The sequence below is a fragment of the Solanum dulcamara genome, chromosome 7 (genome assembly GCF_947179165.1).
Source record: "Solanum dulcamara chromosome 7, daSolDulc1.2, whole genome shotgun sequence".
Classification (NCBI taxonomy): domain Eukaryota; kingdom Viridiplantae; phylum Streptophyta; class Magnoliopsida; order Solanales; family Solanaceae; genus Solanum; species Solanum dulcamara.
This window is the reverse complement of record NC_077243.1, coordinates 76,659,045-76,675,999: the sequence shown is the minus strand read 5'-3', so window position 1 is coordinate 76,675,999 and position 16,955 is coordinate 76,659,045. Positions and strand designations below refer to the sequence as shown.

General features: G+C 31.8%; 2 protein-coding genes and 1 non-coding gene across 3 annotated transcripts; 1 reads left to right on the top strand and 2 right to left on the bottom strand.

Moving 5' to 3' along the window:
* Positions 1–1,003: 1,003 nt before the first annotated feature.
* Positions 1,004–3,113, bottom strand: LOC129896816 (protein OXIDATIVE STRESS 3-like). The gene is made up of 2 exons (XM_055972795.1): positions 2,749–3,113; positions 1,004–1,441 (listed from the first exon to the last, which is right to left on the bottom strand). Exons 1-2 carry the CDS (start codon positions 3,021–3,023, stop codon positions 1,108–1,110), a joined length of 609 nt encoding a protein of 202 aa, XP_055828770.1. The 5' UTR covers positions 3,024–3,113; the 3' UTR covers positions 1,004–1,107.
* A 1,552-nt stretch (positions 3,114–4,665) lies between these two features.
* TRNAS-AGA (transfer RNA serine (anticodon AGA)) lies at positions 4,666–4,747 on the top strand. Its single transcript has one exon. It is a non-coding gene; the product is annotated as a tRNA-Ser (tRNA).
* A 3,416-nt stretch (positions 4,748–8,163) lies between these two features.
* Positions 8,164–14,978, bottom strand: LOC129894890 (uncharacterized). The gene is made up of 9 exons (XM_055970497.1): positions 14,859–14,978; positions 13,393–13,953; positions 10,728–11,978; positions 10,321–10,645; positions 9,944–10,205; positions 9,620–9,836; positions 9,092–9,450; positions 8,840–8,986; positions 8,164–8,496 (listed from the first exon to the last, which is right to left on the bottom strand). Exons 1-9 carry the CDS (start codon positions 14,976–14,978, stop codon positions 8,415–8,417), a joined length of 3,324 nt encoding a protein of 1,107 aa, XP_055826472.1. The 3' UTR covers positions 8,164–8,414.
* Between the last annotated feature and the right edge of the window lie 1,977 nt (positions 14,979–16,955).

The following is a 16,955-nucleotide window of genomic DNA, read 5'->3' as shown; positions in this document are numbered from 1 at the left end:
TTATTCAGCGTCTTTTCCTTTCAAATTTATAGTTTTTTTAGTATATATTTATGCTCAATTTTATGAAATTTGTCATGTTTTAGGTTTAATTATGATCAATGAAAGAATTCGAGATGGAAAACGATTTATTTATTTATTTATTAAAAAAAGTGAAAAAGAGCTTAAAGGAGAAGTTGTACTCAAAAGAAAAGAAGAAAAAACGTGTGTAGCACTACTTATTGTGAAATCCTAGTGTTTATTTTTGATATTGAATATTTCAGGGTCATCATCTCATATTTTATTTTCTTTAAAAAATATTTTATCATGTTAGGTTAAGAAAATATTTAAAGTACAAGTTAATTATATATTTGTAAGAAGACTTTATTGAAAATGCCTAAGAAAAAAAATCAAGATTACAAAATTTGATTTTTATTAATTTTGGTTTGTAAATTTAAAAATCTGGCACAATTATTTTAGTTTGATATTTGAAATTTCGAACTAACTTACCTATGTGCACCCCTAATTAAAGTTCAATCACATGCAATTAAAGTTCAAGTCAGACTTGAATGACTTCATATTATTTTTGTTTAAAGTTCATGCTCATATCACTGGAACTGGATGAACTTTGGCCAAAAAATAGTTAAAATTTTGAATATGAACTAGTAGATTCAGTAAATTTATTTTCAACTCTCAAATTTCATGTCTTTATCTTTTTTCTTATACTCAGTTAAATAAAATAATATATATATATATATATATATATATATAGTAGTAATAATAATAAATTTTGTAATCAACAAGGATTATGATGGACTCTTCGTCTTTAATCAAAGTTCTCAGGTTCGAATCTCCTTGAGTACGAAGTCGCTTTTGTTAGAAAATATTTTACCTCCAATGTGGAACTTTCTCACATAAATCCGGATTTAATCGGGCTCTAATGTAAACCGACATAATCCATCTAAGGTAAGGACCTTCGAACACAAAATACAACACAAACATACCAAATGTAATCCCACACAACAAGTACTAAAGGAGTGTATTGCATAGCCATAAAGAAAAAAGAAACAATAACAAGAGCAAAGTAAATATATTAAGTGAAACCCTTTCAAAAAATATTGATAAGAACCATCAAGCAAATAAAGGGGTTTGACTTGTAAAACTAGTTGATCCATTTGGAGGAGCAGGAGGTCTACTATTATTCCCAAGAAAACTTCCATTTCTCTTTGCTCTTAATGATGAACATGAGCCTCTCTTTGAGTTGAGTCTTGAAGAACTACTGCTTCTAATAGGTGGCTGCAAGTTATCAGATTTGAAACCTTCCAAGAAAACTCCATAACTCTTGCATGATTTGAGCTTCTTGTTGTATGGATTTTCTGGTTTAGCCATATCCTCTAAACTCCTCACATTTGATAGAGAAGTGAATGATTGTGATTTCCCATTGTAATGCTTTGACAATCCTCTCCTATTAACCCAAAAAAAGGAAAATTAATTAGATAATGTTAAAAGCAAATTAAAGTTAAGCATCTTTAGATTAATTTTGGTATTTGTTTAAAAATGGATATCGAACGTAATTCAATCTCGAAAGTTAGCTCGAAAGTTAGCTCTGGTGGAAGAATTGTCCAATACGCTACGTCACGTCCAGGGCTAGACATATATGAAGTATAGGCAATTTACTATAAAAGTCTAACATCATGAAACAAAATTGGGATGAATCATATTCTGATACCATGTTAAAAAATGAATTGTATTTGATGAATATCAAAAGTATGGTTTAAAGTTGAGTGTTTTTAAGCTAAAAACAAATCAAAAGCAATAAATTGGACATCTCTCAACTTTGGTTATTTTCAACTTTAGTAATTTTATCCTGACGAGCACTTACTTATTTTTAATACAATTGAAAAGTAATTTTTATGGTGTTTGAGTCTGATTACACATAATTCGACTAATTTTAAGTACAATATAAGTATCAAATAACTTTTAGTCATCAAAACTTTAATATGTGGAAACAAAATAATCTAGTATTCTTTAGGCGCCTCGTAACAGTTGATATCAGAGCTAAGGCTCAACATCGGACGAGGTAACCCATTGCTATTGCCATCATTTCTTGCCATGACATGTTAGGTGCCCAATTTGAACTCGAAACTCGTGTGTAATGACATATATAGACTTTTACCTTATTTATATTTCAAATTGTTGTATCAAATTACCTGTCTTATTTCAAGTATTTTAAAATTAATAACTCCCTTAGCGTTGAATAATTAACAATTATTATCTCTTAAGTGACGAGTATTCATTAATCAGAATTACAAGCCTCTTTAAATCTCTAGAGATTTGATGAGTTGATCAATTCCTCTACCCCAGTCCTACCCTTCTCTTTCGAACCACACACCAAAATTTTCAATCCAACTAAACTACCTAAACCACTTTGATAAATTAATTTTTCAAATCATCATGTAAATAGTTATTACCTTACCAAGTCACATTTCTTCTTAATTTTGAATTAGATTTTCTAAGATAACAAATATTAGTTAAGGGAATATATGTCTCATTTCTTTATATAATAATTTGCCCCGCCTTGGGATGCGAAACAATAACTAAAGCCTCTATCTTGAAGGGCAGCGTGACTACATCTAACTACGAAATTGGAGGCATTTCCCCAATATAGACAAATTTAAATTTAATCAAGCTTCAATATAAATATAAATACGTAACATAACCAAATTTTAAAAAAAAAAACAAAGAAAGAAACAGAGGAAAAGTAGTTGTTACTTGAAGGGAAGTTCTTGAAGTAAAGTGGACATATTCTGCAAAGCTCCTTTTGTGTGATGGTGGCTTATTGAATCACCAGACGAGGAATTAGGAGAAGTTGGATCAGACGAATCCCCTTCTCCTTCTTCTTCATCAAACAACTCCGAATCAGATGAAGAAGAATTACTCGAAATTTCAGAAGAATCATAACACAAAGAATCTTGATTTTCCTCATCCATGATCCCATGGTTGTTTTGTTGGTCCAAAGAAACTAAACCCATTTTCATACTCATCATCAAAACAAAAAAAATCCACCATACAGTTCTTGAAAATGGCTATAAATGCAATTTTTTCTTTTGTTGTTTTCACAATAGGTGAAAGAGGATAAGGAGAAAAAGGACTACAAATATATACTATAGTTTAAATTTTATATTAATGTTATCTGATATGAAAAATATAAAAAGATTCGGCGTTATCCACTTTCTATCTTAGTGCCAGCCCAACCTCATTGACCCCACTTGTCCCAAACAGTGTACTATAAATGGAAAGAAAACGGATTGGAGAAAAACTACCTTCATCTTCGGCGCGTGGAACCCACTTTCGAACTTCAATAGAAAATTGACATTAATTTTTTTTGTGTGTGTGTTAAGCACCTTATATGTGGGAGAGTGAGTGCTTGAGCTCCGGAAGATGTGAAATAGGCTACTTGTTTTTCTCTTTTTTCTTTTAGTTTTCCTGCGGCGCTCCTTGTTTTTCTTTTTTTCTTTTTGCTTATTATTATTATTAATAATTTTCACCATCCTTTAAATAAATAAATAAATAAATAAAACTAATTTCTCTGCTATTTTTTGCTTTTCCAAAAAAAGAGATATTTGCTTGAAACTTTAGATGTGTTTTTTTTTTCCTCCCTCTCTTATTGCTTTGAACATTTTTACATATTTTGAATGCATTTATACATGTATATTATTTGAGGACATTGCCAGGGGCGGAACTACAGGGGTGCGAGGGGTGGCGACCGAACCCCCTTCGTCGGAAAATTGCACTATATATATACTGCGAATTTTTTTATTCATGTACAAATATTATTTTTGCATCCCCTTAACAAATGTAGATTGTGGATTAGTGGATAAGGCGTCTGTGATTGAGTCTGTGGTTGTGGGTTCGATTCTTGGCAATGACACATTTGTTTACTTTTTTCATCCCAGTCCCTTATTTTTTAATTTTCTTGAACCCCCTTATCAAATATTCTGATTTCGCTCCTGGACATTGCAATATATTTACAGAACATTTTTTTGTCAAATAATATTATCATCTGTTATTTCATCTCCAATACAAAATTTAAAGTTTTCATTACTTGTTTACAAAGTATTTTAAGAGAAATAATATTTTTTCTAAAAGTATTTGTCAAGAAAAGACCTTTAATTCAATAATAAATTTAACAAACAAATTAAAATTAAGTAATTGCTACTATTAGGAATTGGTGGCAATCACCATCCTACTTAATTCATTTATTAAATTTATACCTAAGTCTTTATCCCCCACCACTTCTTCTTCCAATAGTTATCCATCCACATAAGAGAGGATGACACGTTTATTCACTCACACAAAATATAAATACTTCTATCGTCTCGATTTATCTATCAAATATATTTTAATTTATTTTTTATTTTTAATTAATTAAAAAAAGCAATATATTTTTTATTATACTTTTAATTTATTAATATTGAATTAATATTTTTTAAAAGTATAATAAGTAAATATATTTGGGACCTTATCCATTAATAAAGATAAAATAGTAAATTTACTATACCATTTTTTTTTTAATAGGTGTGTTAAGTCAAAAATTTGACACGTAAATTAAAACGAATGGAGTTATAAAGATTGGTGATAAAAATTATTGAGTATGTGAAAAAGGATTAACCTCTAATTAGCATATAAGTGGACGTGCCGGAGTGGTTATCGGGCATGACTAGAAATCATGTGGGCTTTGCCCGCGCAGGTTCGAATCCTGCCGTCCACGTATATTTCAATTTGTTTTTTTATATCTTTCTGCATAAACCTAGTTTGACCAAGTATTTGAGAGGCTAAAAGTGCTTATTTTATATTGATGAGAACAGACACACAAAACATCATATTCCGTATCATTACATTAAGGATTAAACGAAAAGTTTAAAGTTAAAATGTCAATAAAATATATATATATATCATTATTCTTTTAGCACGCCGCCAGAGTAAATAACTTAAGCCTTATTACACGTGTGTACAATTATACAACAATAACAACCACCAGATTTGTAAAGGCTAGAATGTAAGCAATTTCTTTCACTATCTCGAGAAAGTAGAGATGCTAATCACATTACATTACATTTGGATTATATTAACTTTTAGTTCCAGTACAAATTAATGATCCATCAGTTTTAAACAATTTACAGCCTTCATTTGCTGTGCAACAATTGACACAAACTGGACTAATTTGTTCATCTCCTGAAGAAGGACAAGTCATGTAGGCCACTTCACCATCACAATATTGTAGACATGACTTTGCACTTGTATATTCCACATGAACTCCCAACAAAAATATACCTATATATAAAAACACCCAAATCAACACAAAGAAAGGATATTAAGTACATATTTAACTTGAAAGCTTGATATGTGCAACATATCAAAATTAAGGATGTCAAGATTAGCTCATGAAAATATATACAACTAGCGTAATTTGATAGCTTAATCAGTCCATTTCGATTCTCTCAACTCAGTTCATCTACAAGTTGGGCTAAACAAGTAGATTCAATTGACCCGTGAGAAATCTTGTTAGAAATATCTTTTAAAAACTTGTTTAATGATTGGACGGGTTAATAATTATGACATGTTGTTTAGCTCATCTTGACTTAGTCTATCTCAGATCAAGTAAGGGTCTTTTTAATAACTTAGCCCATTTGACTCTTTAAAGTTCAACCCACCTATCTATTAATCCGCTCATTTATTAACTCAACTCATTTTGATCCAACAATTTTGTTCATCAAAAAGTTTTGTTGATTTTGACTAAATATATAACTCAAGTAAGGGTCTTTTTAATAACTCAGCCCATTTGACTCTTTAAAGTTCAACCCACCTATCTATTAATCCGCTCATTTATTAACTCAACTCATTTTGATCCAACAATTTTGTTCATCAAAAAGTTTTGTTGATTTTGACTAAATATATAACTCAAATTGACTATGATAAATTTTATCAAAATATTCTTAAAAATCTTTTCTTGATTTGATGTGTTATATATCGCCATAATAATAATAATAATAAAAACTATTAAATGATAAAATAGATTATTAAAAAATAAACAAAGAAATGGAAACTTGATAAAAGTTTGAAGGATTGGTCATTGACACATTATTTAGCCCATTTGAGCTTATGTAACTTTTCACCGCTTCATTAACCTGTCCACTTATTAACTCGATCCATTTTCACGACTTTTCAAATTCAATCTGACTCGCTCATTTAAACACCCCTAGATATAAGTTACATTTTTTGCTTGAAAGCTTGTTATAGAGCAAAATATATTAAAGAAGCCTTACCAGACAATAGGAGGAGAGAAAGGATACCAACTTTGTAAAAGGCCATTGTATATTTCTTTGAATTTGCTGCTTAATTTGAGGTTAATATCCTCTTTTAATATAAGCTATTTATAGAGCAAAATAAAAGATACTAAAATACAACTAGTAATTAATATAACTTTTCTCATAAGTACCAAATTTGGATTAATTTACACAGTTGTCAAAGTGGACCAATTGTGAATTAATCAAAGCCAACTCAATGCAGCCTTCACATTGGATTGTATGACCCAACTGTTTGAATTTTTGGTATTCAATCAAATATCTTAATAACGATGTCATTTGTTCAGATATTTTTTTGATTGTTATACAGAAAATATTTAATATAATGCAGTATGAAAAATTGGTTCTAAAGAAAACTTAACTGTACGTTATAATTAAATGTTACTCCCTTTGTCCCAACTTATGTGCCACAATTGAAATTTCAAGAGTAAACCAAGTTTTTTTTGTTGAAATATTTTCTTATGCCTTTTAGTTATTTTAAATTGTTAATTAATGTGATTTATAGTACTTTTTATATAATATTCAAATATATAAATTTTATTTTAAAAAAATTAAAAGTTTTTATGTCCAAATTCATGAACAAAATTACATAGAATGATCATTACAAAAAAAAGTTTGAATTTACTTTTATTTAACAAAAAGACTTAATTATGTTTATCCCATACCTACGTATTTGAATTTTTGGAATACCTTTCTTTTACGTAATTTTTTATTCAAGCCATGAGATTAATACACAAAAAATGAGCAAAACGTTGACCAAACATAGATTTGCACAAGTTCATCTTCAAATAATTAAAATAATAGATGAGATGACAAGACCAAAAACTTGGGATTCAAAAGTAAATCCCATCAGACTTATCTTATACACACTGAACAAGTTAGTTTAGATCTATACTTTTCGGATCCAGCAGTGTAGGGCCATGACTATTTAGATAGAATGGTTTCTTTAACCTAAATAGCGGTCCACACAATCGTTTAAATTAAGAAGTAGTCGACGGATATATATTATGTGTATAATGAGCATAATACATAAATATGTCTTTTAATTTGACTTCAACTGATATTTATGCCTTTCAATTTTGATTGTGCATAAATAAACACTTAAACTTGTATAAAATTGAGCAAGTAGATACGTGCTTCCTACGTGACCTAATACATGCAGGACACCACAATCTATTCTTCTTATTTTTATCGAGTCCTTGTAGCAACATAATTGACCATAATTGATCAAACTAAACCGACGTAATAGAAGGAAGTTGTTCATACTCTATTTGTCTTAATTTATGTGGCATTTTAAAAATTTTGAGATTTAAACAAGTCTATTTTTTATCATAATTTTTTATATATCATTTAAATATTTTGAACCATCAATTATTGTTATTTAAAATAATTCTTACGTAGTTTTCAAATTATAAATCTTATTTTAAAAAGCTTGAAGATTACATGCCTAAACTCATAAACAAACTTAAATTATTTAACTTTCGAAAATCTAAATATGCCATATAAATTGAGACAAAGAAAATATATTTGTTTCAAACAAAAAACCTCAGGGTCATTTGGTATATGCATGGAATAAAAATAATAATCCTCGAATAAAATTTAAAATTAACTTTGTTTCCTATTTAATTCAAGATATTAACTAATCTAAACTGGATAAAAACGTTACCCAGTTTGGAGAAATTGAGAAACTTGATGATAGGTTTTATGTCAACAATTAATATGTTTTGTTATGTAAAAAATCTCTTTTATTTGAGATGGGTTTTGTTTTGTTTGTTAATTTATAATTTTCGTGATCAAAAAGTACTCAAAGAGGTTTATTGCTTCATCTGTGCCATTACAACCTTGGTTTGACATTACAACATAGGGACGTAAGATCATCGGGTGACAATAATGCTATTGACAATCAATGAAGTTCCGTGCAATTACAACAACATACCAGTGTAATTCCACAAAATAGCCCTTGAAGTTCCGTGCAATTGTATTAGATAATTAAGTATGATAGTTGATTGAATGGATTTAGCAAACCTTTTATGATTAATCGTTAGAGATTTGGAGCGGATGTGTTTGATGTTGTTAGAAACTAGATTGATTTGATACAGGTTGCCACACTGCTTTGATCATTCCTCCTTTCTTCGTCTTGGACTTGTGAAAATTACTGGCAAAAATGAGTAGAGTTAGTAACTAGATTGACCTCATACGACAAAAAGAACATTTCTATGGTTTATAAGCAAAATCATCTGCCCAAATAACAAAAATGTTGAACAAACTTTCCTTTTTTTAACGTTTCAGGAATTATAGTCAGATTTCTCTATAACAACATTTCACTATAACGGTCAAGTTTTCCTTGAAACTGATTTCTCACGTTATGTTACATATAACAGCATTTCGTTATAGCTTCCCAAAATTATCCAGATAAACGATGTTGTTATATAGAGAGATTTGACTGTATTTTCCCTTGTAGAAACTCTATAATTTATAACCTATATACGTACACTCACTTGGAAGTTCTTGAAGATCCCGGTTTATCATTCAAACTCATAGCTGACAGTTGACGTGCCAAGTTCTGGTCTCGTTCACTGTGAGCTGATCCAGTTCTTGAGACAGTATTTCCATTGTTTGGCCAAGTCATTGGAAGTACCAAGTTTCTACAGAACAGGACACTTTGTGAAGACAACAAATGAATATGACTTATAAGAACAGACGAAAAGACAACAATTTAGACTAGAAGCAAAACAAAAATATGTTTGTACCGTTCCACACGTTTGCATAAGCAACGATTCATCAAATCAAATGCATATTGACCAAAAAGAATGTCAAGGTCCTTTGACAAGTTCGATATCCGATATGCTGGTAAAATATCCCAAATCTTTAGTACTTGAACGTGTGTCGATCCCTGTTGCAGAATATCTATGGTCCAAATCAATTTTAGGTGCTTCACTTTGTAGACCTCCAACAGTGCACAAGAATTCCCACCCTTGTTGTGTATTCTGTTCTTTTCTGACTTACGCCAACCGCTTATTAGCTTCACCAAAAGGGAAATCACTTCTTTACTGATCTCAACATCCTTAATTCTGGCAATGGATTTCGAGAAATTCTCACAGAACAAAACCTGTTAGGTTGTAACAGCGAAGAACCTTTTGAGACTTCTAGTTTACTCTACTTGCAAAATCCAAATTTAACAGATGTACTCCCTCTGTTTCAATTTGTTTAATTGGTTTTGATTTAACACGGAGTTTAAGAAAGTAAGCGTGCAGCTTAAGCAAAATGAAGTAATATACCTTCCACTTGGCTGTTTTGAATAGAGGGGAGTCCGTTCTGAGTAATGTATCTATCTGGCCAAGCTCAACGGTAGCACTCAAAATTGCTTCAGTCAATCTCTTGTCATCAATAGCATCAAAGTAACAACCACGAGCCTTGGCGTCAAGGACTATATTCTTCCAAACGGAATCACTGTTAACCAAAGTTGTGGCATTTCCCAATATCCAAAGACAGTATCTGCATAAGAAGCCAAGGAAACAATTAACGTGTCTATCAATTAGAATGATTCTTCATAGTTAAAACATTTTGAAATGTAGTAATGTAAGTTGTCCTCAAATCAGTACCTTGCTCGAGTCAGTGCTACATTTGCTCTCTGAATGTTAGAAAGAAAACCAACTGATCCATTCCCATTACACCGAACAGTGGATATAATTATCACATCCTCTTCACCACCTTGAAAGCCATCAACAGAACGTACGTTCACTGAGAAATCACTCTTAACATCCGTGCTATATCTCTTGCCAAGAGTTTGTTGAATAGCAAAAACTTGAGCTTTGTAAGGAGATATACAACCAACACGGACTTTTTGATTTGAAGAGACAGATTCTGTATTTCACATAATAATAATAATATCAGGCTAGCCAAATCAACGAAAACGCAAACCAAGAGACCTTAAAATTCATCCTGAGCATATTAAATTTATGAAAGATAAGAGTATTACCTTTATGAAGGTTTGCAACAATCTCAGCTACAACGAGAACTTCTGCCATATTTCTCGTGCTGTGCTTGTCATCAAGCACCTCTTTTCCGCTGCTCACATTAATGAATGAATAGGAGCCAAAAATATCTCCTTTAAGAAATCTCTTCTCATATATAGTTGCTGTCACATTAGGACCATCCATAATTTTCTTCTCATAGAATTCGTTGTTTGGGAACAAACTTATTTTTGGATGCATCCTATATTGAACATTAAGAAGGTGCTTCTTGTGTCCTAAAATTACCAGCCTCTCAAATAAGCTCCTCCCGAACTCCGCCTTCTCACAAATCTGTCAACAACAGACACATTTTAAATTATGAAAGCGCAACAACGTAATGCAAGAACATTCAATACTAAGATTATTTGAAAACCTTGCTCTGAACCATAGCAGGCAATTGTTTCTCATCTCCAATGAGTATAGCATGGCGGAGACCTGAGAGTTGTAACGGAATAGTGGATTCACATTCTTTCAGCTGAGCTGCTTCATCAATTACCACCATCTTTAGTGGTTTCATTCCCCTTATTTGCAATCTTGATGAGCTAAAAGCAGTGCAGAAAATCAAGCACGCACCTTTTAGACAAAACCTTCGAATTTTATACTCATAAATGAGTTTGGGAAGAGAGATATTTTCATTGACAAATTTCAATACTTTAAGACATTCTTTTTTCATTGCATACAAATAAGCAAAACGTCTTGCCTTATTCCTTGCCAACATACCAAGCAGAACTTCTTTAAATCCTTCGCATGTACCAACAGAACCAAACAATGTTTCAAGAGTTCGAAGCATCTTACAAAGCCTTATCATTTCCTTAGCTACTTTCAGTGGAAGGAAACAAGTAGGCAGATGTGTGTACATGCTTGTTAGACAATATGTCAAGTGTTCCTGGATCCATTTGAATCTCTTGATAACAAACTCCTCAAATGTCCAAACACTAATTTCTTCTTCACTTGTCTCAACAAAATTGCCCTTGTTCTCTTCACCATCGAATCTGAAGTTATTCTTCCTTTCGAAACTTCTTTTATCCATTGATGCCTTCTTCTTGTTCTTTTGTATGTTTTTTATGACAATTTTTTCTTCTTCTTCTCTTAAGTATTGTCGGTATTGCTTCATTGGAGCCTCAAGAAAAGATATCATAGAATGGATAGCACTTTTCCACCCATGAATAGGAGACAAACAGAAAGCAAGACTACGAACACGAGTATTAAGAAATACATCAAACAGATCTTCATGATCACCAATGTTCATTCTTTTTGCATTCCCAAATAAAATGATGTCCCCTAAACCATATGTGTCAAATTCCAGACCATCTCGTACATGTTGCATCAGCCTCTTAGTAACTCCCAGCACAGCAATGTTCGTGGGCGCACAAGTCAAAGTTCTGCATTTCATCTTTAACAGGACACAAAGTAAGGAGGCAACTGTTTTGGTCTTCCCTGTTCCTGGAGGACCCCAAATTAGCTTAACCGTATTCCTGTGAACACATTCTGTTGTTGCAATACAACTTAGAACAGCCTGTTGTTGAGCAGCATCTAGCCCAAAGGACTGAATAATGGCACTTGAATTCGATAAAGCATTAGTTTTAGATTCCGTGGAAGAGCAAAGGGAGCAGTCTACTTCATCCTGTGGACAATTGAAATATATAACAAACTATAAAAGGTGATCATAGAATTTAAACTTACCAGGAAAGAGCTTATAATATACCTTCAAAATGGCTATAAAATAAAGGAACAAGACTCAGCAGTAGCACATACACTCCTTAGTAAAGAGGTGTGTTATAATTCAAGTTCTGATGCACCAACAAACCATGGGACCTGATTGGCGGACCTGGTCCCATGATCGGTGTGTGTCACATACAAAATGAGAGACAACTGTAAAAGAAACCATGGGACCTGATTGGGGCAAATCAGAAGAGACTACAAACCATGGGACCTGATCGACCTGGTCCAGCTGTAAAAGCTGCCACCACCTGCTGTGGTTGGTGGACAGTTGTTGGACGACAGAGACGTCCAGCCAATCAGAAGGTACCAGGTGTTTCGTCCATATACTAAATACTATCTTTGAGATATGAAACAACTTAGTTTTCATACATCATTTTTTACAAGGCAAAAGAAAAGTGGTGTGTGTGCTCAAAAGAAAGAACACTTCCTCAAGGCAACAACCTGATCGAGCTACTATTGAAGAATAGTTTTAGGTTGTTGATTTGTTGTAACTTTGAGTCTAGTGTGCTAAACATTGTAAAATCAATTCATATCATATAAAGGAATATTGATTACTTCTCTTTGTATTGTCATTGTGATTTCTTTGCTAGAGTTAGCATTGAAGTAGTTAGAAGAGTCTACATTAACCTAAGGGTGGTTGTCTAGTGGGCAATAATCTTATTGCTTAGTTTTCAAGTCATTGCTAGAACTAGCCTTTATCGGAATGTTGAAGTCTACGTCAACTAGAGTGAGTTGGGGTAGTGGGCAATAGTCATATTTTTTAGGCTCAAAGTCTTGTGATAGGATGTTGCAAGCATAGGGGTGAAGAGGATTTGTATCTAGTTACAGAGGTTGTAATAGATCACTTTGCTCTTGCATCTAGTGAAGATTGGTTGGAAATCCTATTGGACAGGTCATGGTTGTTTCTCTCTTGAGCAAGGAGTTTTTCCACGTAAAACTCTTGTCTTGTTCATTACTTGCATTAGCTGTCCGTTTCTTGAGCATTCTGTAAATTGACTGTGTCAAGGGACCTGGTCCCCTGACTCGTGTGGTGGACGCATATATTCTATCAAGGTGTCATCTAACATAACTTTGCAAAAAATCTCTTAACATATGCGTGTAAACAATATACGTTTAAGAAGCGATACATACATCAACAACAGACTAACCCTACTTGAAAATGATACAAAGTATAGAAAGTAGAGCCTCGTGAAAACTACCCCAATCACATACTCGATATAACTTACAAGCCAAACTGTAAATATAGGCATACATAACTTGAACAATATCTCGTATATGTAGTTAAGAAAAAGAAGGGGAAAAAGATGTTTACTTACACTACTTGGATTACTTTTCAGCAGAGTCTTAATGATATTCAGGTTTGTGTTTTCCACGTTCGGATTCAAAGCAGCCCATATTCGAAGATTTGTTGTTAAATTAGAAAGATAGACAACAAAATATTTGTCCTCCTTTTCACCCTTTTCATTGTTTGGTTTCTGAAATGAAATAGGCTTCGAAGACAGAATGTTTATCTGGTATGAATCTTCATCTTGTATGCCATAGATTATGCCAATCAAATAAGATATCTTAGGCCTGTTCAAATCATCAATTCTTCTTGGTATTACATCTGATAGTGCAATCAAATCTCCATTCACTGGTTTATACTTTCTTTCAATATTCTTCACCACCATAGCTCGACTCAAGAAAATATCATAATATAAATCATTGGGAGGTTTAAAATAAATCGATTCTGTGACATTAAGAACCTCGAGTATAGGGGCTCGTGAAACTGTGGTAATGCTTGAGAGCAAATCAGCATGTGTTTCTTCGATAAGTGGAGTAATGAATGACTTCATGTAATGATCAATCGATAAGAATGTCTCAGGAATCTCCTTAACCTAACACATTTGGAAAAAAGATTAATAACTTGGCAAATAACAAAGGAACAAAAGAAGACAATTGTTTCATATTGAATATTTGTTTCAAACCAATATATGTTTAATGAGTATAGAGCCAGATAGAGATTCATAATGCATTAGATTTCGTCGATACAAACTTGATGCCTTCCATCGTGCATGGCTTTATGCATTCTTGTCACTTAGTGTAGTTATATATTACATATGTGGACCAAGACGACTCTATAGGTTCTACTTATTGTTTTTGGCTCGGAAAATGTATACATATATTAAGATCATACTCATCCTGAATCATGACTCTGGATCTAAAACCGCCTTCAGTTATATAACATGTGTGATTATGCAAGAAACACAAAATGCTTTCTACAACTGAAAAACAATGGTCGATTCTTTTCTAGCCACTAAAGCAATACTAGCATCTGATCTTAAGTACTCCCTTTGTTCATTTTACGTGGCACTATTACCTTTTGGGAGGTCAAAGAGGTTTTTTTTTTATGATCACAATTTTCTTAAATATCTTCTGAAAAATTTAATTTGTTAACTATATTTCAAAAGAAGTCCAAGAATCAATTTTCGAATTCACACCTAAAATTAAGTAGTTTAACCATCGTTGCTTCGAAACTCGCCACATAAAATGTAAAGGAGGCATATCAGCAATTTGTTTGGGGGCAAATATTCAAAGGAATTTAAGTTATATATATTGATCAACGTAAATTTACACTATTAATTTATAGGTTAATCATTAATATTAGGTTAGTAACCATTTTTACTAGAAACTTACTCAGTTATCTTAGTATATAAGTGATTTGATTGTATAAATATTTTTCAACGATCATTAAATGTAACTTAAAGCATGCATATGGACAAGAAGAAAAAAAGATTCAAACCTTGTCTTTATAAAGATCTTTGTTCAACACATCCCCTAAAGACCAAGAAAACACAAAATCTATCAACCCTAAAGGGTTTTTTTTCTCTTCTTTCTTCCTTGTAGTAGTTGCCAGTGCCATCTTCCCTAGTAGTCATCAAAACAAACAACAATATTTTTAGAGATCTTCACACAAATAGTTGGACAGATTTACTATTTACTCTTTTTAGCTGGTATACATAAATTGTAGACTATCATACACATATTATACATGGGTGACACATATATTATACATCTTCCCTAGTAGTCATCAAAACAAACAAAAGATCAATTTTTTTAGGGATCTTCACACAAATAGCTAGATAGATTTACTATTTACTCTTTTTAGCTGGTATACATAAATTGTAGACTATCATGCACATATTATACATGGATTACACATATATTATCCATCTTCCCTAGTAGTCATCAAAACAAACAAATGATCAATTTTTTATTAGGGATCTTCACACAAATAGTTGAACAACTTTACTAGCTTTTTCTAGTCGATATACATAGACTATACGCTATCATACACATATTATACATGGCGTATACATCTTCCCTAGTAAGTCATCAAAACAAACAAAAGATCATTTTTTTAATGGATCTTCACACAAATAGCCAGACAAATTTACTGTTTACTTTTTCTAGCCAGTATACATTGATTATACACTATCATACACTATATACATATATTATACATCTTCCCTAGTAGTCATCAAAACAAAAACAAAACAAAACATTAATTTTTTACACATGTAAGAACAAATAGAAGGGAAAAAAATTAATGTTTAATTAATTACCTTTTCTTTCTTCTTCTTCTTCTTCTGAGATTAATGAGTTTTTTTGCTTTGTGTCATGGGTGGAATTCATGAGTATATGACTATACTAGCTAAGCAAATTTCCAAGTGAATTAATTCATCATGTATAGGAAATGTTGTATATGAACCAATAACGTGAAGCGATATTTATTTTTTTCAAAAAAAAAGTCTTTTCGTTTTCTTTCTTGGGAAGTAAAGAGATTTTTTTTTTATAAAAAAAAGCTTCATCATCTTTTATTTCCGTTGTTTCATTTTCTTTTCTCATTTGCCATGGCTTAAAACGAATGGAATACTTGATATAGTGCACATTAAAAAGCACATAATATTCCCTTTTTACTTGAGTATTGATTTGACATTATTACGCTTTTAGAAGTAATAATGTAATGAAAATTTTATTATATCATTTTTTTAATATAATAAATTTAATATATAAAAGATGCACTTATAGTTAATAATAAGGAGTCCGGAGCCAAAAAGATCATTTTTCCCTTCAAAAATGCATAAAGGGTCACTCAAATTTTTTTTTAACCAAAAAGGATAATTCGCTCATGAGGGAGCGATATTCTTTCTGATTTTAACATTATTAACGAATTTCAATTTTTTCTGTTTCTCAAAAAAAAATCTGAATAATATCGGCGATTTTCTGTTCCTTATTCTCACTACAATCATCCGAATAAAGTGGACAAGTAATGAAATCATTATCAAGAAAATACAATAGAAATATTAATAAGGCCATAAGAATTAACAATAGTAAAACTTTATCCAAACAGAAAGTATTCTGACAACTAAATATAAGATACGAAATTTTCATAAATCCAAAATTATGAAGTACCAAATCCAATATCTAAAACAATAAAAAATAAATCCCAAATTCAGCACAATACAAAAAAATGAATTTCTGGTGTACTCAAACTATGCTCACTCACCGCCAGTGGCGGAGCCACTTATTTGTATGTCCCTTAGGGGGATCCTAGCTCCGTTATTGCTTACAGAAAAATGAACATGGACGGCAGGATTCAAACCTGCACGGGCAAAGTCCACATGATTTCTAGTCATGCCCGATAACCACTCCGTCAAGAATTTAAAATTGGAGAAAGCAAATCCTAAAAATTAAGAACTAAAGTTTTGTTAACAAGAATGAAATATTCAGTGGAGAAATTAGGCCTGATAATACCATTGAAAATAATAATAATTACTTGCACCAATTGCATGCACTAGAAAAAAAATTGTATATAACTGAAATGAAGGGTTGGACT

Coding starts and splice junctions, on each gene's coding strand:
- LOC129896816 (XM_055972795.1), bottom strand. CDS start 3,023: ATGATGAGTATGAAAATGGGTTTAGTTTCTTTGGACCAACAAAACAAC. Junction 1,442..2,748: donor CTTCAAGAACTTCCCTTCAA/GTAACAACTACT, acceptor TTGGGTTAATAG/GAGAGGATTGTCAAAGCATT.
- LOC129894890 (XM_055970497.1), bottom strand. CDS start 14,978: ATGGCACTGGCAACTACTACAAGGAAGAAAGAAGAGAAAAAAAACCCT. Junction 9,451..9,619: donor TCAAAACAGCCAAGTGGAAG/GTATATTACTTC, acceptor ACAACCTAACAG/GTTTTGTTCTGTGAGAATTT. Junction 8,987..9,091: donor TTATGCAAACGTGTGGAACG/GTACAAACATAT, acceptor CCTGTTCTGTAG/AAACTTGGTACTTCCAATGA.